We start from the raw sequence: 27,831 nt of genomic DNA, 5'->3' as shown, positions 1-27,831 counted from the left end.
GGCTGGGTTTGGGGATGAAACATCTCACAAAGTCAGAATCCTGCCTATGGGGCAGGGGTCCAGGGCATTCTGATCTCACCTGTGACACTCACAGTAAAGCATGGTAGGGTTTCAGGGGCTTCTTCCCAGAGCCTCCGTCCTGTTGGCCTCTCCCCCTTGGGAACACCATGCTCTAATGATTGGAGCACATTTTGTCTGGGTGCAGTTGCATCAGCTTTGATTCTGCGAATTAGGTGCCTTTGAGTTTCTGAGTAAAGTCACCTTCTCTGAATACTCTAACCGCTTGGAGTCTCAGATATAACTAGCTTTTGGTGGTCAGAGTGCAGAACACATCGGCTTGGGAGACCTACTGTCACCTCCACCTAAGACCCACGTGTGACTTTTTTTTTTCTGTTCAAGTGGCTCATTTTGACAGTCCTGTGGTTACAGAATTATTTCTATTCAGAAGGTGGTCTTCCCTTCAAAGAGCATTTTCCAGGCAAGTGTTCTGCTTTGCCATTTTTCATGTCCTCCCTTTTGGAGTCCCAGTGTGAGTTTGCCTTACCATGGAAACCATTTCTTTTGCCAGCTTGCTTCTACCTTTTTGCCAATCTGCTGGAAATTGTGAAGAGTGGTTCGTGAAGAACAGTGGTTCATGATGGTGCCCCTCACACAAGGTCATATGCACCCCTGGCTATGGCTCTCTGCTCCAACCCTCCCTTGGGTAAGGGAAGCCAGGACAGTTTGGTGGAATCGTGGCTCACAAACCGGCAGTTACATGGACTGGGCGGGTCATGGTTCCTCTGTGCTCAGCTGTGAAGTAGATCTGATGGCCCCTCAGACGGCTACTGTCAAGTCTTTACTGCTCAACATTCCAGTGCGCTGAGTGGTTCACATTCCCTAATACTTTCACTCCATGTGGAGGAACTCAGGACTAGAACAGGGTTTACCCAGGACGTTTGGGTCTTTAATCACCCACTTCATCTCTAAACTGAGTCCAGTTGTAAATATTCCCTTCCTCTTCGTTTGAGCGGCTGATCAGAACTGAGGCGATGAGACCAGGAACAGAGATAGCAGAGCCCTGGGCTCCTTTCAGCACATGTGGTAACCCTGATGACATGCGATGGGATAACAGGAGGAAACAGGCAGAAAAGCCCGTCCATGGCATGGCGAAGTAAAGCCCAGGTGAAGCAAGGTAAGGGGGATGGGCTTCAGTGCAGGTGAAACTGGACCATTAGATGGACTGCTCCCTCGTGCTGGAGGGGAACGCCGGGAACATGGCCTTTCCCTCAACTACTGCCCCCTCACCTGTAAATGGGACACTCAGAGCTCCCTCCTCACAGGGTCGCTCACAAGAACACAGGTGCAGCATCTAGAGCAGGACCTGACCTGGAGAACACCTGATGCTCTCCTGCCATTATTGGAGCACTCACTCCCATCGGCCCCAGATCCCAGCTGGTTTCTGCCTGAACACTTTGGCAACCTCACTGCACGGAGCTCCTGGAACAGCATGTGGCCGACCTTCTGGGGGATGGTCAGCCTCACCTGAGAGGCCTCCGTGGCAGCTCTCTTCCCAAAATGGGAAGACAGGGACACATTGTAGCTGTCATCACAGAAGTTATTCTTGGTAGGAAGTTGATGCTTCTTTCTGGGAAAACTATAACTTTACCCTTTTCAATCATCTGAATAGCGGGTGACCAGGAAAGCCAGCCCCTGTGGCTGCAGCCCAGGCACACAGCAATCCAGTGGGCAAGCCCATCTCTTTCTCCTGTAATGACAATGATGACAGGAGTTGCTGGGCTCACACACCCGTTGTATCCGGCATGGGCTAGACTGGATGCAGGCTTGTTACTGGTCCAGTTGTGGGGCAGGGTCAGCAGGGTCCAGCCTCCAGTGGCCCATGTCCTCCCTGTCACATGACCACATGCAGCTGCAAAGGAAGATCCTTGCCAAGTGGGCATGAGTCCTGGCAATACAGCCCTGTCTCTGAACAAGGGGGAATCGAAGGGATCGTGGGAGAGCCAGATGGTCAGCTACAGCCCAGACACTGCTGGCATGGGGTAACTCATCCCCACAGATTTAAAAGGGTGAGTCGGACTCAGATTTGGGACTAACGAGACTCCAGTGAGGGAGGCAGAAAGAATCAGAGTTCCGCCTCCCAGCAGCTAGTGGCACAGGTGGGCTTGGGACAGCAACTCTGGACAAATTCAGGCACAATGTTTTGGCTCTTCTAAAATTTTATTTCTGATTTACCTTGCCACCTTCTTTGGAATTCACCAAGTGGCTGAGAGCTAGAGCCAGGCACCATTTCTGCTGGAGCTCTGATGGCCAAAGTGTGTTCTTAAGTGGACATTTCCAAATAATAAATTCATAGTTCAGACTCTTCCTTCATCTCCCCGTCCTCTCCTCTTGGCTAAAATGGGAGAACCTGGCAACCCTCAGCTGACAGTGGACGACCAGCTCCGGCCAGGACAGTGGAGGGATGGATGCTGTCCAAGGCACCACACATCCAGGTTTCCAATAACAACCACTGTTGGAGGTGTCTGACCGAGGGGGAAGGAACGGCCAGGAAGCTGAGGCCCATGCCTGGCCCTCAGGGATGAAGGCAAGGATGGCCGTGGTGGGCTGGGCCTCTCAGGGATGAAGGCAAGGACCGCCGTGGTGGGCTGTGGCTCCTCTTCAGGTACTAATTATTCCCTAGGGGACTACTCGGCATACTTATGTCCATAAAATTCACTAAAGAAATCCCAAACCATGTCTCAAAATTCTCATTTAGCAGTTTTTTTAATTAAAAATTATTGTACTTTTGAAATTCCCCAACAAGGATAGCCTGTTTTATACCACTTTAAATACATCATCAAAGACAGATCATTGTTAATGTCATGTGAGTGTAAAATATTTATGAACCAGAAATGTATCCCATGGGAATCAATCTTCAGATGATGCTAAGGTGTACCACTTTGCCTGAGGAAGCCCTGGGAGAAAGCTGTGCCTGAGTGGAGTTGTCTGCCCTTAGATCACATGTCACCAGACACTGTCTGGGGACGATGACCTTGCCTGAGCCTGTCCAGATGGAGGACTGGCTGGAAGGCCGGGTGATGTGCTGTGTACAGGGCCTATTTCTGAGGACTGATGGGGAGAAACGGGCTGTAATGGCTCACTATATACTGTGCACCACAAGGGGGACTGAGGGGAAAGCAGCTTCAGGCCCAGGCTCCCAGCTGGAATGCAGGTCCCTGGTGGGTCAAAGAGAGGCCAAGCTCATCAAGTCCAGGGCACCGTCCTGGCACCAGCCAGTGTAGACAGGTCTTTACCTGCTGCCCTGGGAACAAGTCTTCTGTCCAGAATCCACCCAACACCAGGCATGGACATGTGCATTCTTGAATGACCTGGAATATGAGTGCATTCTGGGAATATGGCGCTTTGCAGTTTTACATCAGAAAGCTTCAACCATTGTCCCCAAATCTCCTTACTCCTGTGTCAGCAAGGAACACCTTCTTTCAGTTTTCTAAAGGTTATGAAAAATGTTAGAAGAACCACGCTTTCAGCGGAAGCCACTTGGCCCTCTTCGCAGGGTCTGCAGACGCTGTCAGCAAGGAGCACGCCTGTCACTGTCCTGTGTGGCTCCAGCCTCAGTCCCGGCCACACCTGTCAGCCAGGCATAGGGCACTTCCTGTTGTCCTCAGGACCTCACATTCCAGCAAAGCCCAAACTTTGACAATGGTCTGTAGGGAAGTCAGGAGTCAAAAAAAATTTGCTTTCTGGGAAATGATCTTGCCAATATCAAGAAATTCCGATGAATTTCAAAGAAAAGGTCTGACTGGAGGTTCCCACTGGGAGCAGAAGTCCCAAGGAAATGAAAGTGACTGTGACCTGAGGAGTCAGGTCCATTTCTGGTACAGAATCCTCAGAAGCGGTCTGTACGGGCAGCTGCACCCCACTGGGCCACTCCGGTCTGGGCTACATCCTGCAGAGCTTCAGCGGAAAGTTCTCCGTGATGAGGTGATCGCCCTGAAGCAGCACCACAATGTTCACCTCAAACTCTGGGAAGACAAAGGATAGGCTTTAGCTCACCTGCCCTGAGCACGGAAACTGAGCACCAGGCCCTCCACAGGCCCAGCGGCTTGAGCAGGGAGGTGCCGGTGCCGTGGGGTTCCTGTATTCCCTTTCCATCTGTAACCCTGAGCTTTTAGGAGAGCCACGGGTGGGGGCTGGGGGTGGGGGACATGCTACATTGCTGTTTGATGCCTCCGGGCACCTGCTTTAAGTTCATGTCTTCTCACCAGGGTACAGGAACATATCAGATTCCCCAACCACTTCCTTGGAATCTTCTGGAAGCTCTTTTTTTGGCATATATATATATATATATATATATTGTATTTTTCCAAAGTTAGAAGTGGGAGGCAGTCAGACTCCCACATGAGCCCAACTGGGATCCGCCTGGCATGCCCACTAGAGGGCGATGCTCTGCCCATCTGGGGCGTTGCTCCATTGCAACCAGAGCCATTCTAGTGCCTGAGGCGGAGGCCATGGAGCAATCCTCAGCACCCGGGCAAACTTTGCTCCAATGGAGCCTTGGCTGTGGGAGGGGAAGAGAGAGATAAAGAGAAAGGAGAGAGGGAAGAGTGGAGAAGCAGACGGGCGTTTCTCCTGTATGCCCTGGCTGGGAATCAAACTCGGGACTTCCATATACTGGGCCGATGCTCTACTGCTGAGCCAACCGGCCAGGGCCCTGGAAGCTTTTCAATTCACTTACACTCCTTTTGCATTATGTTTACATTTCCAACAGTTCTTAGTGGAATACCAACTCCAAAGCAGCCTGCAGGTATCTGGTACCCGACTTCATCCCCAGTGGGTAACATGCTCAGAAAAGCATTCAGTTTAACTTGTGTCTCTAGGTCATATTCACTATTCTGAAACACCTGTCTGAACGTGCATCTTTGGCCTTTCAGCAATGGGCCTTTTCCCACCAACTCTTTAGCTGCTCTGAGCCTTGTTGATGTAGCAAAAGGGGTATGAGGGAAAGCTCCCTGAGGACAAGCCCTTCTCGTCCCCCAGCATGTGCGGATGGAGGTGGGCAGAGAGGTGAGCTGGGCTGAAGGGACAGGGGCAGCCCTGTCCCACCCCACAGAACTCAGCTGCAGAAGGGGCTTGGGGTCACCTGGTCTGGGGCCCCACCTGTGGCTGGGGTCCCGAGGATATCCCTGTGTGACTGCTGCCCTCCCCAAGCACCGACAGGAGCCATACACCAGCAGTGCCGCCCCCTCCTTCCCTTACTTTGACCACTGTCACAGCACAAGAATGGCCCCCTGGGCCTTCCCAGCCCAACTCCTTCCACCTCCCTCCAGCCACCTGTGGTCCTCCAGGGGCTTGGGGTAGCTGGACTGCACAGAGAGGACTGTCAGGGAGCTGAGACCATTTCCAGGAGCTGATGCTGGCTTTCCTTGTGGCAGAGGACACGCTGCAGAGCAGCGGCATCAGGGTGGTCACTCCATCCAAGCACCCGCATGCCAGCCTGACCAGGCACATGAAGTCACTGGTGAGACTGCTCCTACCTCGGGATGTGGGCTTGCTCCCGCCTCTCAGCCTGGAGTGTCGACCTCCCTAAGACTTGGAGCTGGACCTCGGCAGCCTTGGAGAGGCCACAGGCCTCCATGAGGCATGCCAGCTCTTTTGGGCAAGGACCCCCTCACTATAGCATCTGTCCAAACCATACTGAACTCAACATCAGACATGAGGAAGAGCATTCCTGGTAGCTTGGCTGATGGACTGAGGGTGTTATTTATATGGAAGAATCAGGGGCCCCGTGTTAAGGGTATATGGACCCTTTATAAATCTGATAAAAATAGCATAAAAAATTTAGGTGCTTAATAGCATACAAAATAATTGTTGGACCTTTTTGAAGTTTATGTAGGAAAACCAAATTGAGAAATCAACAGAGAAGTTCCTCCTCAATTTAAAATTAAAGCATTCTGACATAAAGCAGTAGCATATCAGACCACACATACAGTGTGAGAGGGCCTACAATGCTGGTGGCCATGGGTGGTGGGCAGGCTAGTGGTCTAGGGTGGACCTTGGGTAGTTGAGGGCACTCACCCTGCTCTCTAGGCCCCTGGTGCCTTTGAATTTTGTACTGTGGGCTTATACTAACTCCTCTATAATAATCATACATGGGTTTTTTTTTTTTTTTTTTTTTTTTTTACAGAGACAGAGAAAGAGTCAGAGAGAGGGATAGATAGGGAAAGACAGACAGGAACGAAGAAAGATGGAAGCATCAATTATTAGTTTTTTTGTTGAGACACCTTAGTTGTTCATTGATTGCTTTCTCATATGTGCCTTGACCATGGGGCTACAGCAGACCGAGTGAGCCCGTGCTCGAACCAGCGACCTTGGGTCGAAGCTGGTGAGCTCTGCTCAAATCAGATGAGCCCGTGCTCAAGCTGGTGACCTCTGGGTCTCGAACCTGCGTCCTCCGCATCCCAGTTTGACGCTCTATCCACTGCGCCACCGTGTGGTCAGGCCATACACATGATTTTTGAGAATAGTCAAAGTACCTTGGCTTGGGTCAAGTTCTTCCAACATCATCATCTTTTAGGCATCCAGACTCCATATGCTCTCAGTGTAACGTTTCTAATGATGCACTCAAGGGGCTCCACAAACACCAGCTTGTGTGGCCCCCAGTGAGCTGAGCTCTAGGACCTACACCCGCTCAGAGGCACACAAAGGTACAAGAAGCACCAGGATTCAGTATAGATGCAACAACCCTTCCTTCTCTTTATTTTTATTTTTTATTTTTTATTTTTTTCATTTTTCTGAAGCTGGAAACAGGGAGAGACAGTCATACAGACTCCCGCATGCGCCCAACCGGGATCCACCCAGCACGCCCACCAGGGGCGACGCTCTGCCCACCAGGGGGCGATGCTCTGCCCATCCTGGGCGTCGCCATGTTGCGACCAGAGCCACTCTAGCGCCTGAGGCAGAGGCCACAGAGCCATCCCCAGCGCCCGGGCCATCTTTGCTCCAATGGAGCCTTGGCTGCGGGAGGGGATGAGAGAGACAGAGAGGAAAGTGCGGCGGAGGGGTGGAGAAGCAAATGGGCGCTTCTCCCGTGTGCCCTGGCCAGGAATCGAACCCGGGTCCTCCGCACGCTAGGCCGCCTTCCTTCTCTTTAAATAGCACATGCTCAACTTTGGTGATAAAACTGTACGTACTTAAATTTTAAATTACATTATTTGAAAATGTGTAAAGTAAAATCATGGTCTAATTTTTTTTTTATAATTTTATTTTTTTAATGGGGCAACATCAATAAATCAGGATACATATATTCAAAGATAACAAGTCCAGGTTATCTTGTCTTTCAATTATGTTGCATACCCATCACCCAAAGTCAGATTGTCCTCTGTCATCTTCTATCTAGTTTTCTTTGTGCCCCTCCCCCCTCCCCCCATAACCACCACACTCTTATCAATGTCTCTTAGTTTCACTTTTATGTCCCACCTACGTATAGAATAATGCAGTTCCTGTTTTTTTCTGATTTACTTATTTCACTTCGTATAATGTTATCAAGATCCCACCATTTTGTTGTAAATGATCCGATGTCATCATTTCTTATGGCTGAGTAGTATTCCATAGTGTATATGTGCCACATCTTCTTTATCCAGTCATCTATTGACGGGCTTTTTGGTTGTTTCCATGTCGTGGCCACTGTGAACAATGCTGCAATGAACATGTGGCTGCATGTGTCTTTACGTATCAATGTTTCTGAGTTTTTGCGGTATATACCCAGTAGAGGGATTGCTGGGTCATAAGGTAGTTCTATTTTCAGTTTTTTGAGGAACCACCATACTTTCTTCCATAATGGTTGTACTACTTTACATTCCCACCAACAGTGGATGAGGGTTCCTTTTTCTCCATAGCCTCTCCAACATTTGCTATTACCTGTCTTGTTAATAATAGCTAATCTAACAGGTGTGAGGTGGTATCTCATTGCAGTTTTGATTTGCATTTCTCTAATAACTCAAGGAGATGAGCATCTTTTCATATATCTGTTGGCCATTTGTACTTCTTCCTGGGAGAAGTGTCTGTTCATGTCCTCTTCCCATTTTTTTTATTGGATTGTTTGTTTGTTTGTTGTTGAGTTTTATGAGTTCTTTGTATATTTTGGATATTAGGCCCTTATCTGAGCTGTTGTTTGAAAATATCATTTCCCATTTAGTTGGCTGTCTGTTTATTTTGTTATCAGTTTCTCTTGCTGAGCAAAAACTTCTTAGTCTGATGTAGTCCCATTCATTAATTTTTGCCTTCACTTCTCTTGCCATTGGAGTCCAATTCATAAAATGCTCTTTAAAACCCAGGTCCATGAGTTTAGTACCTATGTCTTCTTCTATGTACTTTATTGTTTCAGGTCTTATGTTTAGATCTTTGATCCATTTTGAGTTAATTTTAGTACAGGGGGACAGACTGTAGTCCAGTTTCATTCTTTTGCATGTGGCTTTCCAGTTTTCCCAGCACCATTTATTGAAGAGGCTTTCTTTTCTCCATTGTGTGTTGTTGGCCCCTTTATCAAAAATTATTTGACTATATATATGTGGTTTTATTTCTGGACTTTCTATTCTGTTCCATTGGTCTGAGTGTCTATTTTTCTGCCAATACCATGCTGTTTTGATTGTCGTGGCCCTATAATATAGTTTGAAGTCAGGTATTGTAATGCCCCCAGCTTCATTCTTTTTCTTTAGGATTCCTTTGGCTATTCGGGGTTTTTTATAGTTCCATATAAATCTAATGATTTTTTGCTCTATTTCTTTAAAAAATGTCATTGGAATTTTGATGGGAATTGCATTAAATTTGTATATTGCTTTGGGTAATATGGCCATCTTGATTATATTTATTCTTCCTAACCAAGAACAAGGAATATTCTTCCATCTCATTATATTTTTTTCGATTTCTCTTAACAATGGTTTATAGTTTTCATTATATAAGTCCTTTACATTCTTTGTTATATTTATTCCTAAGTATTTTATTTTTTGTGGTGCAATTGTGAAGGGGATTATTCTTTTGAGTTCGTTCTCAGTTGTTTCATTGTTGGTATATAGAAAGGCTATTGACTTCTGTATGTTTATTTTGTATCCTGCGACCTTACTGTATTGGCTTATTGTTTCTAGTAGTCTTTTTGTGGATTCTTTGGGGTTTTCGATGTATAGGATCATATCATCTGCAAAAAGTGATACCTTTACTTCTTCTTTTCCGATATGGATGCCTTTTATTTCTTTGTCTTGTCTGATTGCTCTGGCTAGAACCTCTAGTACCACATTAAATAAGAGTGGATAGAGTAGACAACCCTGTCTTGTTCCTGATTTAAGGGGGAAAACCTTCAGTTTAGTGCCATTTAATATGATGTTAGCTGATGGTTTATCATATATGGCCTTTATCATGTTGAGATATTTTCCTTCTATACCCATTTTGTTGAGAGTCTTAAAGATAAAATTGTGTTGTATTTTATCAAAAGCCTTTTCTGCGTCTATTGATAAGACCATGTGGTTTTTGTTCTTTGTTTTGTTGATATGGTGTATTACGTTAACCGTTTTGCGTATGTTGAACCATCCTTGAGATTCTGGGATGAATCCCACTTGATCATGATGTATTATTTTTTTAATATGTTGTTGTATTCGATTTGCCAGTATTTTGTTTAGTATTTTAGCATCTGTATTCATTAGAGATATTGGTCTGTTTTCTTTTTTTGTGCCATCCTTGCCAGGTTTTGGTATGAGGGTTATGTTGGCCTCATAAAATGTGTTTGGTAGTATTTCTTCTTCTTTAATTTTTTGGAAGACTTTCAGTAGAATAGGAACCAAGTCTTCTTTGAATGTTTGCTAAAATTCGCTGGTATAGCCGTCAGGGCCTGGACTTTTATTTTTGGAGAGGTTTTTAATGGTTTTTTCTATTTCTTCTCTACTAATAGGTCTGTTTAGGCTTTCTGCTTCTTCTTGACTCAGTCTAGGAAGGTTGTATTGTTCTAGGAATTTATCCATTTCTTCTAGGTTGTTGAATTTAGTGGCATAAAGTTTTTCATAGTATTCTACAATAATTCTTTGTATATCTACTCTGTCTGTGGTGATTTCTCCTCTTTCATTTTGGATTTTGTTTATATGAGTTCTTTCTCTTTTTTCCTTGGTAAGTCTTGCCAAAGGTTTGTCAATGTTGTTGATCTTTTCAAAGAACCAGCTCCTTGTTCTATTAATTTCTTCAATAGTTTTTCTGTTCTCTATTTCATTTATTTCTGCTCTGATTTTTATTATCTCCTTTCTTCGGCTGGTTTTGGGTTGTCTTTGTTCTTCTTTTTATAGTTCCTTAAGGTGTGAAGTTAAGTGGTTCACTTGGGCTCTCTCTTGTTTGTTCATATATGCCTGAAGTGATATGAACTTCCCTCTTATCACTGCTTTTGCTGCATCCCATAGATTCTGATATGTCGTATTGTCATTTTCATTAGTCTGTATATATCTTTTGATCTCTGCACTTATTTCTTCTTTGACCCATTCATTTTTTAATAGTATGTTGTTTAGTTTCCACATTTTTGTGGGATTTTTTTCCTCTTTTTTGCAGTTGAATTCTAGTTTCAAGGCTTTATGGTCAGAAAATATGCTTGGTACAACTTCGATTTTTCTGAATTTGCTGATGTTGTTTTTGTGGCCCAACATATGGTCAATTCTTGAGAATGATCCATGTACACTGGAGAAAAATGTATACTCAGTCACTTTGGGATGAAATGTCCTGTAGATGTCTATCATATCCAGGTGCTCTAGTGTTTTGTTTAAGGCCACTATTATCTTTGTTGATTCTCTGTTTGGATGACCTATCTAGAGCCGTCAGCGGTGTATTGAGGTCTCCAAGTATGACTGTATTTTTGTCAGTTTCTCTTTTAAGGTCAATAAGTAGCTGTCTTATATATTTTGGTGCTCCTTGGTTTGGTGCATATATATTAAGAATTGTTATGTTTTCTTGATTCAGTGTCCCCTTAGCCATTATGAAATGGCCATTTTTGTCTCTGAGTACTTTTTCTGTCTTGTAGTCAGCATTATCAGATATGAGTATTGGTATGCCTGCTTTTTTTTGGATGTTATTTGCTTGGAGTATTGTTTTACAGCCTTTCACTTTGAATTTGCTTTTATCCTTGTTACTTAGATGAGTTTCCTGTAGAAAGCATACAGTTGGATTTTCTTTTTTAATCCATTCTGCTACTCTGTGCCTTTTTATTGGTGAGTTTAATCCGTTTACATTTAGTGTAATTATTGACACTTGTGAGTTCCCTATTGCCATTTTATAGATTGCTTTCTGCCAGTTTTGTGTCTTGTTTGATCCTTCTCTTTCGTTTTTCTACTTTTGTTTTTATTTGGTTGTATTCCATACATCTTTCCTCTGTTGCTATCTTTTTTATCTCATGTGCTTCTGTGGTGGTTTTTTCAGTGGTGGTTACCTTTAAGTTATGAAAAGGGTTCCTACCCTGTTCATTGTAGCGCACTATTCTGTTAGTACTTTTGCACTCCATCGTCCTTTGCTACTGTTAATCTCCATCCTCTCCCCCCCTTTCTTTTTGTTGTTGTCACAGTTTAAATTTGGTTTTATTGTGATCTTCTTGGAGCTCTTACTTGTGGCTTTGTTTTTTTTTGTTCTTTGTATGTGATTGGAGAACCCCCTTTAGTAATTCCTGGAGTGGGGGTTTTCTGATGATAAATTCCCTCATCTTTTCTGTATCTGTGAATGTTTTTATTTCTCCTTCATATTTGAAGAATAGCTTTGATGGGTATAGTATTCGTGGCTGAAAGTTCCTCTCTTTCAGGACTTTAAATATTGGGGTCCACTCTCTTCTAGCTTGTAGAGTTTCTGCTGAGAAATCTGATGATAATCTAATGGGCTTTCCTTTATATGTTGTATTCTTCTTCTCCCTGGCTGCCTTGAGAATTTTTTCTTTGCCGTTGGTTTGTGCCAATTTCATTATGATGTGCCTAGGAGTAGGTTTGTTGGGGTTAAGAAAACTCGGAGTTCTGTTTGCTTCATGAATTTGAGGCTTTAGTTCTTTCCACAGGCTTGGGAAGTTCTCATCTATTATTTGTTTGAGTATGTTCTCCATTCCATTTTCTCTCTCTTCTCCCTCTGATATACCTATTATTCTTATGTTATTCTTTCTGATGGAATCAGATAATTCTTGTAGGGCTATCTCATTTTTTTAAATTTTTGAGTCTCTTTCTTCTTCTCTCTGTTGTGCCTCAAGTTGCTTGTCTTCTATTTCACTAATCCTCTCTTCTATCTGGCCTGTTCTATTAGCTAAGCTTGTTACCTCGTTTTTCAGCTCGTGAATTGAGTTTTTCATCTCTGTTTGATTTGTTTTTATAGTTTCAATTTCCTTGGAAATATATTCTTTGTGTTCATTGAGTTGTTTTCTGAGCTTCCTAAATTGTCTTTCTGTGTTTTCTTATATATCTCTGAGTATTTTTAGGATTTCTATCTTGAATTCTCTGTCGTTTAGCTCCAAGGTTTCCAATATGTTAAATTTTTTCTCCATAGAATTTTCCTCATCTAGCTGTGTTACCTCTCTTTCTTTTGTATCCATGATATTTGATTTTCTCTTCCTTAATGGCATCTGAGGGTGGTTTTGTTGATAGTATTAATGAGATTTAATAAAGAATAAAAAGTCAAAAAAATAAAAAATCGAAAAAAGGTTTTTTTAAAAAAAATTAATAATGAAATAATGAAAAACACAATAAATTAAAAATTAAAAAAAAAAAAAGGAAATTATTCCCCCCCCTCCTTTTTTCCTCTCTTCTCCTCTCCCCTCTTTCTTGAGAAAATCTTGTGGTGAACTGTGAATTATATTGTATTAAATAGAACAAGCAATGCCTGTAATGGAGGGCCTGAATTGGGGAAAAGTAATAAAGGGGCAAAAAAAAAAAAAAAAAGGAGGGTATGGACCCACAAAAAGCAAATAAGGAAAAAGTTTGGATCAAGAATAAAATGATTTGCGTTTAGGTGTTAGTTGACTAAGAGTTATGATGAGAGGAATAAGAGGGAAACAGGAAAATGGGGGGACAAATTAAAAAATTACTATTGTATTTAGGGGAACAAGAACTAGATAAAATGGAGAGCCAGGGATGGGAGCACTGGTAGTGAATTAAAAAGATGAAGTAAAAACCCCCCAAAATGCCACAAACATAAGTTTGAGTCCCAGATAAGATAATTTGTTCGCTATTGAGTTTTGAATGAGAGGAGACGTAAAGGAGAATGGAAGAAACTAATATAGAGTGAGAAAAGAAAGAGAGAGAGAGAGAGAGAAAAAGAGGGAACCACTAAAAGAAGAAAAAAGAAAAAAGAGGAGAGAGAGAGAGAGAGAGAGAGAGAGAGTTAAGGGTTTTGGAGTGCAACCCTCATAGAGAGAAAGGAAGAGGAAAGAAAAGATAATGGGAGATATAACACTTATGGGTAGTGTAGTTCAAGGAGAGGAGAGAGTAAGACCAGCAGAGAGTTAAACGACCAAATTGGAGGAGGAAAAAAAAAAAAATCAAGGATGAAGATAAGAGAAACAAACGAACAAATATAATAAAATGGGATAGGTTATAAAGTCTGCGTATTATTCTTGATTTTGAGAGGTTATCTTCTTGCTTTTTCTTTTCTCTCCCTCTTCCTGGTGGGTGACTCTGTACCCCGGGTACTGCCCCTTTGGCACGCTCAGGTAGAGGTTTGCAGTTGATAAGTCTCTATGGCGATGTCATGTATTGTGCTTTAGTCACGTTGGCAGTCGAGGCTCATTAGCATTTATAGGCTGCGACAGTGAGAGAGTCCGTGTTCCTGAAGCCTCTCTCCTAGTCTTTCCTTCCTCAATTAGTATTCTGATAATCCAGCTATGGCGTTGCTGCTGCTTCTGCCTGGATAGTAAGAGGCTCAAAGAGCTGGCCACTCCCCACTCTATTCCCACTCAGCACAGGGCTCTGGGTAAGGCTCAGTCAGTCAGAGCTGCTAGCATAATCAGCCGGGGCTTCCACCCACTCAAAGACCTCTGGCTCTGCCACTCCGTCCGGTAACAAGGGCGGGCACCCACTTCTGGGGCGCTTGGAGGAAACTCTCGCTCACTATCTGCGCGCGCAGACCAGGATGTCAGGCCGGAAATCTCGCCCTCTGAGTGAAACTCCCTGCCTGCACTGAAAAGTTCCAGCGTTGGAATTGGCTCTCGCTCCGTCCCGTCTCTGTGTGCGGCTTTTTCAAGGTGCTGGGGCGGCCTGAGATTCCGCTTTCAGCCCACACAAAGGTCCCTGACTCTTCCCCTCTGTGGGATAACATGGGTTCCCACTCCTGAGGTGCTGGGAGGAGTCTCTTGCCCACTCTCCGTGCGCACTGACCAGGATATCAGTCCAGCCGCCTCACCCTCTGAGTGAAACCCCTCCCGCACGGACAAATTCCAGTGTTGGAATTAGTTCTCGCTCCCTTCCCGTGCACGGCTCCCTCAGGGCGCTGGGGCGGCCCGAGATTCCGCTTTTGGCCCACACAAAGGCCCCTGACTCTGCCCCTCTGTGGGATAACACGGGCGGGCACTGCTGAGGCACTCGGAGGAATCTCTCGCTCACTATCTGCATGCGCAGACCAGGATATCAGGCCAGCGGCCTCACCCTCTGAGTGAAACACCCTCCCGCACGGAAAAGTTCCAGCGTTGGAATTAGTTCTCGCTCCTTCCCCGTGCGCGGCTCCCCCAGGGCGCTGGTGCGGTCTGGAGATTCCGCTTTCGGCCCACACAAAGGCCTCTGACTCTGCCTATCTGTGGGATAACACGGGCGCCCACTCCCGGGGCTTTGGAAGGAATCTCTTGCTCACTGACCAGGAGATCGGAGAAAATGGCTGCCCTACTTGTCTTTCTTTGTCTGGGTTTGGCGCGAGTGTTAGCTTGTGTTGCCCGGGTTGCCACAGGAACAGTTTTTCCTCGGCTTGGATCTCCGTGCCATGGCCTGGTTCGGCCGTTTGTGCCGCGGCCTGGATCTATTCACCCCCTTTGCCCGCCTTAGTTTCTATATTCTCAGTTCCCAGTGAAAGCCGCCCTGTTTAGGTTAGTGAGGAAGGTGGAGCATTTCTTACTCCCTATTTCCTTCAGGGTTTGATTATATATTTAGCCAATTTTTCGCTCGACCATACCTTCGGGTGTATTGCGAAACATCTGGAGGCTCCAAGGATAGGTTTTTATGTTTCTGGTTGAAGATCTTGAGTTTTGGGGGAGATTTATCGGTATCGCTTCCTACCCCGCCATTCCTCTGACGTCATCCCCATGGTCTAATTTAAAAGCAGGTTCTATCTGGACTAAAAAGAACACATCTTAAAGGATTTTGGGGGAATCTGATATTAATGAAACATACTACCTTAGGGACAAAGTCCGCATTTCTGAGAATCAGGCGTAGCAGAAGCTACCAAACCTCCGTCACACTTAGTTACCAATGAGCCTTGGCTGTGATACAGAAGCTTATCCTGAGGAAGCCCAGGCTTCACAATGACTACTGTTCACAGGGAACTGTCACGTTTTGGACATCAGAGGCACTGACCTAACCCCTGTGCACAGTGCTGGCTTCTCCCTTGCTGTTAGTTTCCGGCACAGTTGATAGCCCCCTGCCCTAGCCCAATGCTGTGGGTGACAAACAGGTATCTTGAGAGCTGGGACTGCTTGCTGCGGACCCTGTGCCCCACATGACACTGTCTCAGTGAGCTTATGTGCAATGAAGGGACAAGTGCTCTGAGTTGCACCTGACCCACGCAGACGGTGTGTTGGTCCCTTTCTGTGGGCCACGCCCATCACAAGATTACCCCAGTGGCCAGGGCTGGGAGCCAGCACTCACCCACTTTGAAGTTGGTGGTCTCCAGTGTGGGGCAGGTGAATAGCCGGGGGAAGACCATGTATATGGGTACTGAGAGGTTCCGACAAACATCTCCGTCTGCAATCTGAATATTCTGAATCTCTGTGGCATCACGGGCATACCCTTCTGCGCACCCTGGAGGAGGGAGTGAGCACCATATGGTCAGAAGACAGAGAACGTCCAACAGGCTGATCAGCGACGCCTAGAGACTGTGAGAACCTGCTCTGACACTCATGTCTCCCAGTTGCTCTCCAGGACCTGGGAGTCCCCTTCTCTCCCCCTCTCCTGTCCTCAGACAAGACAGAAAGTGCTAGCTACCACCCGCAGGAGGGCAGGAGCAGGGCCTCACCGCAGGTCTCCACACGGACCAGCTGCAGCTCTATGCTCTTGATGGCGGCCTCCGAGCTCTCCACCACCAGCTCTCCTGTCAGCGGCTGTGTGATAACACAGTTGGTTGAGTTCAAATGTCCTCTGATGAGAAATTTGGGAAGTAGGGCTCTCTAAAATAGAACAAAGACAAGGGCATCAGGACTGGAAATGACTCGATAGTCAACTTTGGTATAATTAAAAACAGAAAACAAAGTTGGATAATTTTGATAAAACCCACTGGGACCCTGTTTTACAAAATGGGGGGAAAAGGGACAGTAGTACTTACATCTTCCATCAACTTAATTAATAAAGTGATTTTCCCACTACTGCCTCGGGAGATGAGGCATGGACTGACCCCTGCTCAGAACCTCTCCCCAAATCACCCAGGTAGCCTGGACCAGATTGGAAACCTCCTTCTTACCAAGGAAATGACACACAAAATGTATGAGGAAGTATTTAAGTACAAGTGAGTAGCCACATGCAAAAAGGTTTTAAAAAGATAATAGCCCTGGCCGGTTGGCTCAGTGGTAGAGCGTCGGCCTGGCATGCAGGAGTCCCAGGTTTGATTCCTGACCAGGGCACACATGAGAAGCGCCCATCTGCTTCTCCACCCCTCCCCCTCTCCTTCCTCTCTGTCTCTCTCTTCCCCTCCCGCAGCTGAGGCTCCATTGGAGCAAAGTTGGCCCGGGCGCTGAGGATGGCTCCATGGCCTCTGCTAGAATGGCCCTGGTTGCAACAGAGAGACGCCCCAGATGGGCAGAGCATCGCCCCCTGGTGGGCGTGCCGGGTGGATCCCGGTGACTGCCTCCCCGTTTCTAACTTCAGAAAAATACAAAAAAAAAAAAGATAATTTAAATATGTTTTCAATAATACAACTTTGGAAAGTCAATACATATATTTTATTTCAAGGAAATTTAAAGAGAACAGTGTTCTTCAGTGTTTGAATGAAGCCAATGAACCTTTTCTCTGGAAAGAGAAGGACAGGTTGCAGAGGAGTGACAGTGCTCCCGTGGGAAAACAGATGAGAAGGGTTAGATGATTGTTCTAGTGTCTCTACCTCTCGCTGTGTCCCGTTACTGATGATTCAGAGCTCAGAACACTTCTGTCCAACAGAAACATTAGGCAAGCCACAAGTCTAAAACACGTAATTTAAATTTTTCTAGAACCACATTTTAAAAAGTAAAAGGAAACAGATAAAATTAGTCAATATGTCCAAAATAATATCACTTCTACATATAACCAATATTTTAAAGTTACAATGTTTACATGCTCTTTCTCATACTGAGTCGTCTCTGACTTCCAAACCTTCACGTATAGCTCTTTTCAGTTCTGACCAGCCACACCTGCAGTGTCAGTGGTCACATGTGGCCACGGTTGCCCTGCTGATAGCGCAGGGCTGGAACTGAGGAGCAGGGAGCTCTGTACCTGGTGGCCCAAAAGGCAGTGAGCTCTAAAAAGTCTCCATTCAAGGCAGAGTTCTTAAAATAACTAAAAGGAAAAGAAGCTATTTGTTTAGCAAAGTAAGCAGTAGCAGTCTACATTAAAATTCTTTCAAGCAAATGAAGAACAATGAAAAGCTCTCTAGATCCAGTTGAAGATTCAAAACATCACCCTGCTGCAGAACCTGACCTTAACATACACATATACAAACAAACCTACTCTGGAAAAGCCACAGACCACTGCCCCAGGCTGCCCTGTGAAGCACTGCTGACTGAGCTAAGTGTTTGACAACAATCCTCACAAGAGTTCCCGGACTGCATCCCAGAGTTGGCAGAGGGTTCTGACAGTGAGTGTTCCCAGCAGGACTTGGCGCTGCATCTGTCATGTCAGAGGTGGGGACACCCAGGGAAGTGGCAGTCAGGTGCTCACAGGTGATGCATCAGAGGGTGGGAAAACTGCCCGTGTGTGGCATCTGGAGACTTCCAAAACAGACTGGGCAAGGCAGGGCAGGTGTAAGTTATTTATGGCCACAGTGCAGGAGCCTCTAGACTCAGAAGACAAACTACCTGCACACTATTCCCTAAAAGAAGGCCTACAAGGCCCAGTGCCTCCTTTCCACTCCCCTAAACCCCTCTACAACATTCTAGGCAAAGGTCCTCTGGTCAGAGTGTGCATTTATAATCAGAACATATTTTCATTTGAGCTAAGGACAGAGTCTAGTTAACAAGACCATACGTGTTAGACCCCCATCTATAAATATAGACTAGTAACCAAAAATCAATAAACATTAGGAAATTAAAGCAAGGAAAGGAGGCACTCTATAAACACAAGAACCAACTCCCCAACAAACAGCGTCAGTACAGGCGATGGAGATGACAGGTGCTGCACTCGCCATAAAAGAAGGGGTATAAGGGGCTATCTTGAAAATGGAGCCGTCCTTAGAAATGAATTACAGTGCTGTTGAATAAACATTCCAATAGAAGGGCTAAATATTCACTGATGAGCAAATCAGTTAGCTGGAAGATTGAGCCAAGGGCTTCTCCTATGATGCACCCAGGAAATGATTACAGAAGTTCTCAGGGCATGAAGGAGAGTTCAGCCTAAGGAATGAAAGAGACCACCAAATGCCAGGCACACAGACTAAAGCAAAAGCCAAACCTGGGCAAGTACTTTGAAATCTTAGAACACTAAGGAGGGGAGATGTTGGAAGTGTTTTGGGGAGGAGTAGTAAGGGAGAGGGAGAAGAAAGTTGATACAAGTCTGAGGACCAGATTGTCATCAGTATCACTGAGCCCTAGAAAACCAGGAAACTATTTTTCAAAGTTCTAAGGACAAATATTACAGCTGGAATTTTCTACCTAGATTAGAATTCAAGTGTGAGAGCAAAGATATTTTCCAGACACTCAAGGATTTAAGTTCATGCCTCGCCCTTTCTGAAAGAATGACTCTAGGATATATTCCAGCTAAACAAAAAATAAGTTGAAAAAAGAAGACATAAACTAGTAGAATCAATGGTGAGCAATGACCATGGTAAAAGTTACAATTAAGGATAAGGAATGTGACTGTGATCCTTGAGGCAACTAAGAAAGACTGGTTTCTCAGCCATTAAAGACAACATTGGGAGAAATAAAACTGAGGACAAGCTGGAACTTAGATTCTAGACATAACAAAAAAGGCAGTGATGGAAGGAAAATGCAAAACTGTTACTTCTGCCAGAAGGTGCTTATTCTGTGTTATTTAAATTTATAACTGTCCATGTATGTTTGAACATTTAAGGGCAACAACTAGAAAAGGAGAAATAGGATGTTAGAGAAAAAAAGGAGCAAACAACGCTAAGGATAGAAAAAAAAAATTAAACCCCTCACAACCTTAATAAATCAGACTTAAGACAGGAAGAAAAAGAAACACTAAGTATACCCGAGTACAGGACAAGATGTAAGGAATAAAATGTGACAGTTTTTAAAATAAAAAGAATGAGTTCCAGTCCTCTATTAGACTGTATCAACAAATCTAGCTAGATGCAGCTTACAAGGGACACCAGCAATGGAACTGTCTGTTCTGTCTGCTTAGGACCTCCTCAATCCAGCTGTTAACACGCTTTGTGTCATTTAGCTTCTTCCAGAGCAAATAATATAAACTTATTCTAACCAACTTAAGCAAAAGTGGGGCCAAGTGGGACAGCACTAGGTAACTCTCAGGGCAGTGTGAGGTCTCAGCGGCAGAGCCGGGCCCATCTCTATGCACCCACTGTCCCTGCGTGCTTCTCCACTCAAGGCTCCAACTCCTGCAGGAAGGAAGTCTGACTGGCCCACTGGAGTCGTGTGCTCTCCAGAAACTGGAGAAGGCAGAGTTGGTAAATGGACTTTCTGAAAGGTGTCTACACACAGCCCTGCCTCAGCTGTGGCTCCAAAGGACAAGCCTAGTGTCACTCATGTGCCCCATTCCTGGACTTGCCTTCAATTCAACTAATCAATAGGTTCCAGAGAGCAGAATGCAGAATGAGAGCAACGAAGAAAAGCCATATCCACAGATGACAAGAGACAGGTGGCCAAGCATAGGCAGTGGCCCACAGTGAGAAATTACAGTATAGGGGAACAGCCACCATGACAGGTAGCAGTGGGGACTGGGGCTCAAGGAAGAGACTCTCTGACCACAATGCAAAACGTGAAGAATATCTAAAAAAATAATAAACAGGCTGGATGATGTCAGAGTAATGGTGCAGTAGGAAGCAATACCGATAAATCTCCCCCAAAACTCAACAAGAGCTTCAACCAGAAACATAAAAACCTATCCTTGGAGCCTCCAGATGTTTCGCAATACACCCGAAGGTATGGTTGAGCGAAAAATTGGCTAAATATATAATCAAACCCTGAAGGAAATAGGGAGTAAGAAATGCTCCGCCTTCCTCACTAACCTAAACAGGGCGGCTTTCACTGGGAACTGAGAATATAGAAACTAAGGCGGGCAAAGGGGGTGAATAGATCCAGGCCGCGGCACAAACGGCCGAACCAGGCCATGGCACGGAGATCCAAGCCGAGGAAAAACTGTTCCTGTGGCAACCCGGGCAACACAAGCTAACACTCGCGCCAAACCCAGACAAAGAAAGACAAGTAGGGCAGCCATTTTCTCCGATCTCCTGGTCAGTGAGCAAGAGATTCCTTCCAAAGCCCCGGGAGTGGGCGCCCGTGTTATCCCACAGATAGGCAGAGTCAGAGGCCTTTGTGTGGGCCGAAAGCGGAATCTCCGGACCGCACCAGCGCCCTGGGAAAGCCGCGCACGGGGAGGGAGCGAGAGCCAATTACAACGCTGGAACTTTTCTGTGCGGAAGGGCTTTCACTCAGAGGGTGAGGCCGCTGATCTGATATCCTGGTCTGCGCGCCCGGAGAGTGGGCAAGAGATTCCTCCGAGCACCTCAGGAGTGGGCGCCCGTGTTATCCCACAGAGGGGCAGAGTCAGGGGCCTTTGTGTGGGCCAAAAGAGGAATCTCCGAACTGCCCCAGTGCCCTGGGAAAGCCGCGCATGGGGAGTGAGTGAGAACTAATTCCAACGCTGGAACTTTTCCGTGCGGGTGGGGGTTTTACTCAGAGGGTGAGGCGGCCGGCCTGATCTCCTGGTCTGCGTGCGCAGATAGTGAGCGAGAGATTCCTCCGAGTGACTCGGCAGTGTGCGCCCGTGTTATTCCCACAGAGGAGCAGAGTCAGGGGCCTTTGTGTGGGCCAAAAGCGGAATCTTGGGCCACCCCAGCGTCTTGAAAAAGCTGCGCACGGGGACAGAGCGAAAGCCATTTCCAACACTGAAACTTTTCTGTACGGGTGGGGGTTTCACTCAGAGTGTGAGACTGCTGGCCTGATATCCTGGTCTGCACGCGCAGATAGTGGGCGAGAGATTCCTCCAAGTGCCTTGGCAGTGCGCGCCCGTGTTATCCCACAGAGTGGCAGAGTCAGAGGTCTTTGAGTGGGCAGAATCCCCGACTGATTATGCTAGCAGCTCTGACTGACTGAGCCTTACCCAGAGCCCTGTGCTGAGTGGGAATAGAGTGGGGAGTGCCTAGCTCTTTGAGCCTCTTACTATCCAGGCAGAGGCAGCAGAAACCCCATAGCTGGGTTATCAGGCTACTAATTGAGGAATGAAAGACTAGGAGAAAGGCTCCAGGAACAAGGACTCTCTCACTGGTTGAGCCTATAAATGCTAATGAGCCTTGACTGCCAACGAGACTAAAGCACAATACATGACATCGCCATAGAGACTTATCAACTGCAAACTTCTACCTGAGCGAATCAAAGGGGCAGAACCTGGGGTACAGAGTCACCCACCAGGAAGAGGGAGAGAAAAGAAAAAGCAAGAAGATAACCTCTCAAAATCAAGAATAATACGCAGACTTTATAACCTACCCCATTTTATTATATTTGTTCGTTTGTTTCTCTTATCTTCATCCTTGATTTTTTTTTTTCCTCCTCCAATTTGGTCGTTTAACTCTCTGCTGGTCTTACTCTCTCCTCTCCTTGAACTACACTACCCATAAGTGTTATATCTCCCATTATCTTTTCTTTCCTCTTCCTTTCTCTCTATGAGGGTTGCACTCCAAAACCCTTAACTCTCTCTCTCCTCTTTTTTCTTTTTTCTTCTTTTAGGGGTTCCTTCTTTTTTTCTCTCTCTCTCTCTTTCTTTTCTCACTCTATATTAGTTTCTTCCATTCTCCTTTACGTCTCCTCTTATTCAAACCTCAATAGCGAACAAATTATCTTATCTGGGACTCAAACTTATGTTTGTGGCATTTTGGGGGGTTTGTACTTCATCTTTTTAACTCACTAGCAGTGCTCCCATCCCTGGCTCTCCATTTTATCTAGTTCTTGTTCCCCTAAATACAATAGTAATTTTTTAATTTGTCCCCCCATTTTCCTGTTTCCTTCTTATTCCTCTCATCATACCTCTTAGTCAACCAACACCTAAAAGCAAATCATTTTATTCTTGACCCAAATTTTTTTATTTGCTTTTTGTGGGTCCATAACCCTTTTTTTTCTCTTCCCCCCCCTTTATTACTTCTCCCCAATTCAGGCCCTCCATTACAGGCATTGTTTGTTCTATTTAGTCTCAAGAAAGAGGGGAGAGAAGATGAGAGGAAAAATGAAGGGGGGAATAATTTTCTTTTTTTTTTTAATTTTTATTTTATTTTATATTTCTTTATTTCATTAATTAAAAAAAACAACTCTTTTTGATTTTTTAAAACTTTTTATTCTTTATTAAATCTCATTAATACTATCAACAAAACCACCTTCAGATGCCATTAAGGAAGAGAAAATCAAATATCATGGATACAAAAGAAAGAGAGGTAACACAGCTAGACGAGGAAAATTCTATGGAGAAAAAATTTAACATATTGGAAACCTTGGAGCTAAACGACAGAGAATTCAAGATAGAAATCCTAAAAATACTCAGAGATATACAAGAAAACACAGAAAGGCAATTTAGGAAGCTCAGAAAACAACTCAATGAACACAAAGAATATATTTCCAAGGAAATTGAAACTATAAAAACAAATCAAACAGAGATGAAAAACTCAATTCACGAGCTGAAAAACGAGGTAACAAGCTTAGCTAACAGAACAGGCCAGATAGAAGAGAGGATTAGTGAAATAGAAGACAAGCAACTTGAGGCACAACAGAGAGAAGAAGAAAGAGACTCAAAAATTTAAAAAAATGAGATAGCCCTACAAGAATTATCTGAATCCATCAGAAAGAATAACATAAGAATAATAGGTATATCAGAGGGAGAAGAGAGAGAAAATGGAATGGAGAATATACTCAAACAAATAATAGATGAGAACTTCCCAAGCCTGTGGAAAGAACTAAAGCCTCAAATTCATGAAGCAAACAGAACTCCGAGTTTTCTTAACCCCAACAAACCTACTCCTAGGCACATCATAATGAAATTGGCACAAACCAACGGCAAAGAAAAAATTCTCAAGGCAGCTAGGGAGAAGAAGAATACAACATATAAAGGAAGGCCCATTAGATTATCATCAGATTTCTCAGCAGAAACTCTACAAGCTAGAAGAGAGTGGACCCCAATATTTAAAGTCCTGAAAGAGAGGAACTTTCAGCCACGAATACTATACCCATCAAAGCTATCCTTCAAATATGAAGGAGAAATAAAAACATTCACAGATACAGAAAAGATGAGGGAATTTATCATCAGAAAACCCCACTCCAGGAATTACTAAAGGGGGTTCTCCAATCACATACAAAGAACAAAAAAAACAAAGCCACAAGTAAGAGCTCCAAGAAGAACAAAATAAAACCAAATTTAAACTGTGACAACAACAAAAAGAAAGGGGGGGAGAGGATGGAGATTAACAGTAGCAAAGGACGATGGAGTGCAAAAGTACTCACAAAATAGTGCGCTACAATGAACAGGGTTCCTAGGAACCCTTTTCATTACTTAAAGGTAACCACCACTGAAAAAACCACCACAGAAGCACATGAGATAAAAAAGAAAGCAACAGAGGAAAGATGTATGGAATACAACCAAATAAAAACAAAAGATAGAAAAGCGAAAGAGAAGGATCAAACAAGACACAAAACTAACAGAAAGCAATTTATAAAATGGCAATAGGGAACTCACAAGTGTCAATAATTACACTAAATGTAAATGGATTAAACTCACCAATAAAAAGACACAGAGTAGCGGAATGGATTAAAAAAGAAAATCCAACTGTATGCTGCCTACAGGAAACTCATCTAAGGAACAAGGATAAAAACAAATTCAAAGTAAAAGGCTGGAAAACAATATTCTAAGCAAATAACATCCAAAAAAAGCAGGCGTAGCAATACTCATATCTAATAATGCTGACTACAAGACAGCAAAAGTACTCAGAGACAAAAATGGCCATTTCATAATGGCTAAGGGGACACCGAATCAAGAAGACATAACAATTGTTAATATATATGTACCAAATCAAGGAGCACCAAAATACATAAGACAGCTACTTATTGACCTTAAAACAGAAACTGACAAAAATACAATCATACTTGGAGACCTCAAAACACCGCTGACGGCTCTAGATCGGTCATCCAAACAGAGAATCAACAAAGATATAGTGGCCTTAAACAAAACACTAGAGCACCTGGATATGATAGACATCTACAGGACATTTAATCCCAAAGTGACTGAGTATACATTTTTCTCCAGTGTACATGGATCATTCTCAAGAATTGACCATATGTTGGGCCACAAAAACAACATCAGCAAATTCAGAAAAATTGAAGTTGTACCAAGCATATTTTCTGACCATAAAGCCTTGAAACTAGAATTCAACTGCAAAAAAGAGGAAAAAAGTCCCACAAAAATGTGGAAACTAAACAACATACTGTTAAAAAATGAATGGGTCAAAGAAGAAATAAGTGCAGAGATCAAAAGATATATACAGACTAATGAAAATGACAATACGACATACCAGAATCTATGGGATGCAGCAAAAGCAGTGATAAGAGGGAAGTTCATATCACTTCAGGCATATATGAACAAACAAGAGAGAGCCCAAGTGAACCACTTAACTTCACACCTTAAGGAACTAGAAAAAGAAGAAAAAAGACAATCCAAAACCAGCCGAAGAAAGGAGATAATAAAAATCAGAGCAGAAATAAATAAAATAGAGAACAGAAAAACTATAGAAAAAATTAATAGAACAAGGAGCTGGTTCTTTGAAAAGATCAACAACATTGACAAACCCTTGGCAAGACTTACCAAGGAAAAAAGAGAAAGAACTCATATAAACAAAATCCAAAATGAAGCAGGAGAAATCACCACAGACATCGTAGATATACAAAGAATTATTATAGAATACTATGAAAAACTTTATGCCACTAAATTCAACAACCTAGAAGAAATGGATAAATTCCTAGAAAAATACAACCTTCTTAGACTGAGTCAAGTGAAGCAGAAAGCCTAAACAGACCTATTAACAGAGAAGAAATAGAAAAAACCATTAAAAAGCTCCCAAAAAATAAAAGTTCCGGCCCTGACGGATATATCAGCGAATTTTATCAAACATTCAAAGAAGACTTGGTTCCTATTTTACTGAAAGTCTTCCAAAAAATTGAAGAAGAAGCAATACTTCCAAACACATTTTATGAGGCCAACATAAACCTCATACCAATACCTGGCAAGGATGGCACAAAAAAAGAAAACAGACCAATATCTCTAATGCATACAGGTGCTAAAATACTAAACAAAATACTAGCAAATCGAATACAACAACATATTAAAAAAATAATACATCATGATCAAGTGGGATTCATCCCAGAATCTCAAGGATGGTTCAACATACGTAAAACGGTTAACGTAATACACCATATCAACAAAACAAAGAACAAAAACCACATGATCTTATCAATGGACGCAGAAAAGGCTTTCGATAAAATACAACACAATTTTATGTTTAAGACTCTCAACAAAATGGGTATAGAAGGAAAATGTCTCAACATGATAAAGGCCATATATGATAAACCATCAGCTAACATCATATTAAATGGCACTAAACTGAAGGCTTTCCCCCTTAAATCAGGAACAAGAAAGGGTTGTCCACTCTCTCCACTCTTATTTAATGTGGTACTAGAGGTTCTAGCCAGAGCAATCAGACAAGACAAAGAAATAAAAGGCATCTATATCGGAAAAGAAGAAGTAAACGTATCACTTTTTGCAGATGATATGATCCTATACATCGAAAACCCCAAAGAATCCACAAAAAGACTACTAGAAACAATAAGCCAATACAGTAAGGTCGCAGGATACAAAATTAACATACAGAAGTCAATAGCCTTTCTATATGACAACAATGAAACATTTGAGAACGAACTCAAAAGAATAATCCCCTTCACGATTGCAACAAAAAATATAAAATACTTAGGAATAAACATAACAAAGAATGTAAAGGACTTATATAATGAAAACTATAAACCATTGTTAAGGGAAATTGAAAAAGATATAATGAGATGGAAGAATATTCCTTGTTCTTGGTTAGGAAGAATAAATATAATCAAGATGGCCATATTACCCAAAGCAATATACAAATTTAATGCAATTCCCATCAAAATTCCAATGACATTTTTTAAAAAAATGGAGCAAAAATTCATCAGATTTATATGGAAGTATAAAAAACCCCGAATAGGTGACGTCACGGAAATGGCGCCGTGAGCAGCGCGTCCGACAGATCTCCCCAAAATCACAACAAATTTATCAAGTAGAAACAGAAAAATTTATCCTCGGAGCATTCCGGAGTTCCACACAAACTGAAAGCAAAAGGACTGTTATCACTTGAATCTGAGAGACGAGGGTGTGGAGGAAGCTAACTACCGCAGAAACGTTCATTCAAGCCGCGGAGGGAGTGCACCTGTGTGCTATCAACAAGACCACCCTCAGATGCCAATAAGAAAGAGGAAATCGAATATTATGGATACAAAAGAAAGAGAGGTAACACAAATAGATGTGGAAAAATCTATGGAGGAAAGACTTAACATATTGGAAGCCTTGGAGCTAAATGACAGAGAATTTAAAATAGAAATCTTAAAAATACTCAGAGATATACAAGAAAACACAGAAAGGCAATTTAGGGAGATCAGAAAACAACTCAATGAACACAAAGAATATATTACCAAGGAAATTGAAACTATAAAAACAAATCAAACAGAAATGAAAAACTCAATTCACGAGCTGAAAAACGAGGTAACAAGCTTAGCTAACAGAACAGCCCAGATAGAAGATAGGATTAGTGAAATAGAAGACAAACAACTTGAGGCACAACAGAGAGAAGAAGAAAGAGACTCAAAAATAATAAAAAACGAGAAAGCCCTACAGGAATTGTCTGACTCCATCAGAAAGAATAACATAAGAATAATAGGTATATCAGAGGGAGAAGAGAAAGAAAATGGAATGGAGAATATACTCAAACAAATAATAGACGAGAACTTCCTAAGCCTGTGGAAAGAACTAAAGCCTCAAATTCAAGAAGCAAACAGAACACCGAGTTTTCTTAACCCCAACAAACCCACTCCAAGGCACATCATAATAAAGATGACACAAACCAATGACAAAGAAAAAATTCTCAAGGCAGCCAGGGAAAAGAAGAGTACAACATATAAAGGAAGGCCTATTAGATTATCCTCAGATT

General features: G+C 43.4%; 1 protein-coding gene across 3 annotated transcripts in view; it reads right to left on the bottom strand.

Annotated features, from left to right (window-relative positions):
• Positions 1-880: 880 nt before the first annotated feature.
• VPS26C (VPS26 endosomal protein sorting factor C) overlaps positions 881-27,831 on the bottom strand; it is a 64,749-nt gene continuing 37,798 nt past the window's right edge. For 2 of the 3 annotated variants that reach the window (XM_066370211.1, XM_066370210.1), the window contains exons 6-8: positions 16,207-16,357; positions 15,840-15,992; positions 881-4,022 (exon numbers count right to left, since the gene is read on the bottom strand). In XM_066370211.1, the coding sequence (XP_066226308.1) occupies positions 3,940-4,022; positions 15,840-15,992; positions 16,207-16,357 (387 nt within the window). In that variant the 3' untranslated portion in view covers positions 881-3,939. The remainder of the gene's footprint in view (positions 4,023-15,839; positions 15,993-16,206; positions 16,358-27,831) is intronic. The other variant, XM_066370209.1, reaches the window with a different exon arrangement.

The sequence above is a fragment of the Saccopteryx leptura genome, chromosome 2 (assembly GCF_036850995.1).
Source record: "Saccopteryx leptura isolate mSacLep1 chromosome 2, mSacLep1_pri_phased_curated, whole genome shotgun sequence".
Lineage (NCBI taxonomy): Eukaryota > Metazoa > Chordata > Mammalia > Chiroptera > Emballonuridae > Saccopteryx > Saccopteryx leptura.
The sequence above is the reverse complement of the archived record's forward strand: the minus strand, read 5'-3'. Positions and strand labels throughout refer to the sequence as shown.